We start from the raw sequence: 710 nt of genomic DNA, 5'->3' as shown, positions 1-710 counted from the left end.
TAAGAAGAGTAACACTAGCAATAATAATAATAATAATAATAATAATAATAATAATAATAATAATTAGAGAAAGAATTAATATGCCAAAACGCAATTTCTCAGCGATGTTATTAAGTATCATAATTCATAATGGAAAGAGAAAACAGAGAAAAGGGTAAGAGAGACTAACGGTAAAGGAAGGAGGTGAACAACGAGTTGAACTCGATGGCCATAATGGTGGATAGCTTTCTTGAGTGGGGGCCAAGAATCCCTGCTATCAGGACACACCGGATCGTAGAACGCTTCAATCAGAACGGTGTCGTCCCAATCGAATGGCCGAGGCTGGTACACGAACCCTTCTAATCTTGACGGCGGAATATAATCGGCACCACCCTTCAAAACCAGTAACTGCAGTACCAATGATACCAGTATCTGTATCATCGCCGTCGCTTGCATCTCTGAGTCTACCTTCCCACAACGCAAGAGTCAATAGGCAACGGGCTTGGGCTTCAGGCTTCTCTTTCTGCACTCAAATGTGGTTCTTTTATTTTGTAGTATTGTGGTAGTACTAATTATTTAATTGTCAAAATCATGTGTGGTTTTAGTGCTATACACCAAAGCACTATCTGGGTCATTATCATGAAACTATAGAAATATAATTATGTACGTTTGGCAACAATTTTTTTTTTCTCTTTACACTTTTTTTTACGGTATAATTTTATTTTTTATTA

At 37.0% G+C, this 710-nt stretch overlaps 1 protein-coding gene across 1 annotated transcript in view; it reads right to left on the bottom strand.

Annotated features, from left to right (window-relative positions):
* The window catches only part of LOC107609842, a 4,220-nt gene extending 3,666 nt beyond the window's left edge, over positions 1-554 (bottom strand). The window contains exon 1 of the mRNA XM_016311888.2: positions 170-554. Coding sequence (XP_016167374.1) covers positions 170-435 — 266 coding nt within the window. The 5' untranslated portion in view covers positions 436-554. The remainder of the gene's footprint in view (positions 1-169) is intronic.

This window comes from Arachis ipaensis, chromosome B07 (assembly GCF_000816755.2).
Source record: "Arachis ipaensis cultivar K30076 chromosome B07, Araip1.1, whole genome shotgun sequence".
NCBI lineage: Eukaryota > Viridiplantae > Streptophyta > Magnoliopsida > Fabales > Fabaceae > Arachis > Arachis ipaensis.
The sequence above is the reverse complement of the archived record's forward strand: the minus strand, read 5'-3'. Positions and strand labels throughout refer to the sequence as shown.